Source organism: Penaeus monodon, chromosome 15 (genome assembly GCF_015228065.2).
Source record: "Penaeus monodon isolate SGIC_2016 chromosome 15, NSTDA_Pmon_1, whole genome shotgun sequence".
Lineage (NCBI taxonomy): Eukaryota > Metazoa > Arthropoda > Malacostraca > Decapoda > Penaeidae > Penaeus > Penaeus monodon.
The window spans coordinates 37,075,519-37,076,185 of NC_051400.1; the positions used below are offsets into that span (position 1 = coordinate 37,075,519).

The window sequence follows — 667 nt, forward strand, 5'->3', positions numbered from 1 at the left end:
GAAAAAGCTAATATACTGCGAAGTGACTTAGTAATATGCAATAATGTGTGTGGATGGGGAAAGGGAGACAAGAAAAGATGGAGTGTTTCTTTTTGTGAAATCTTCATATTTGCCAGAATTATTACTGCACACTCACTTTGTCCCATTCATAAGAAAATAGAGACGGTGAACATGATTGTATTGTTGGCTCAGAGTGGGGAGGGCCTACAAGGGTAATAGGAGTATGGGTGTGATATGGGTTTGGCTGAAGTCATGTCATTCATGAGGTAGCCACCACAAATGTTTCAGTGACAACAGAAACCTGTAGGATAATGTACAGGATATTTTCTCTTTGTAGGCTCAAACAAGATCCTCCAGGCATCGGGAGGAGAGCCGTGAGAAGGATGAATCAACCAAGAAGACAGCCACCCCAACCCGTAAAACCAAGAATGAGAGAGCAGCCATGTCCCTCATCTGTGTGAAGGCTGAGGATGACACAGAGGGTGATGATGAAACGGCCTCTTCGTCCTCGACCACACCAACCCCAGTCAGCTCAACACACTCAGGGGCCTCTGTAGCAGCAAGCCCTGCCAGTGAGAAAAAAGCAAGCAAAAGTAAGAACAAAGGTCAGAAGGCAGTGGCAGTTACAACAGCAGCACCAATCCCAGCAGAAGACTCTCCTGGGGCC

General features: G+C 46.5%; 1 protein-coding gene across 1 annotated transcript in view; it reads left to right on the top strand.

Annotated features, from left to right (window-relative positions):
* LOC119582352 (AT-rich interactive domain-containing protein 4B-like) overlaps positions 1-667 on the top strand; it is a gene marked incomplete at its 3' end in the record, with an annotated part of 36,609 nt that overhangs the window by 24,935 nt on the left and 11,007 nt on the right. The window contains 1 exon segment of the mRNA XM_037930567.1: positions 338-667. Coding sequence (XP_037786495.1) covers positions 338-667 — 330 coding nt within the window.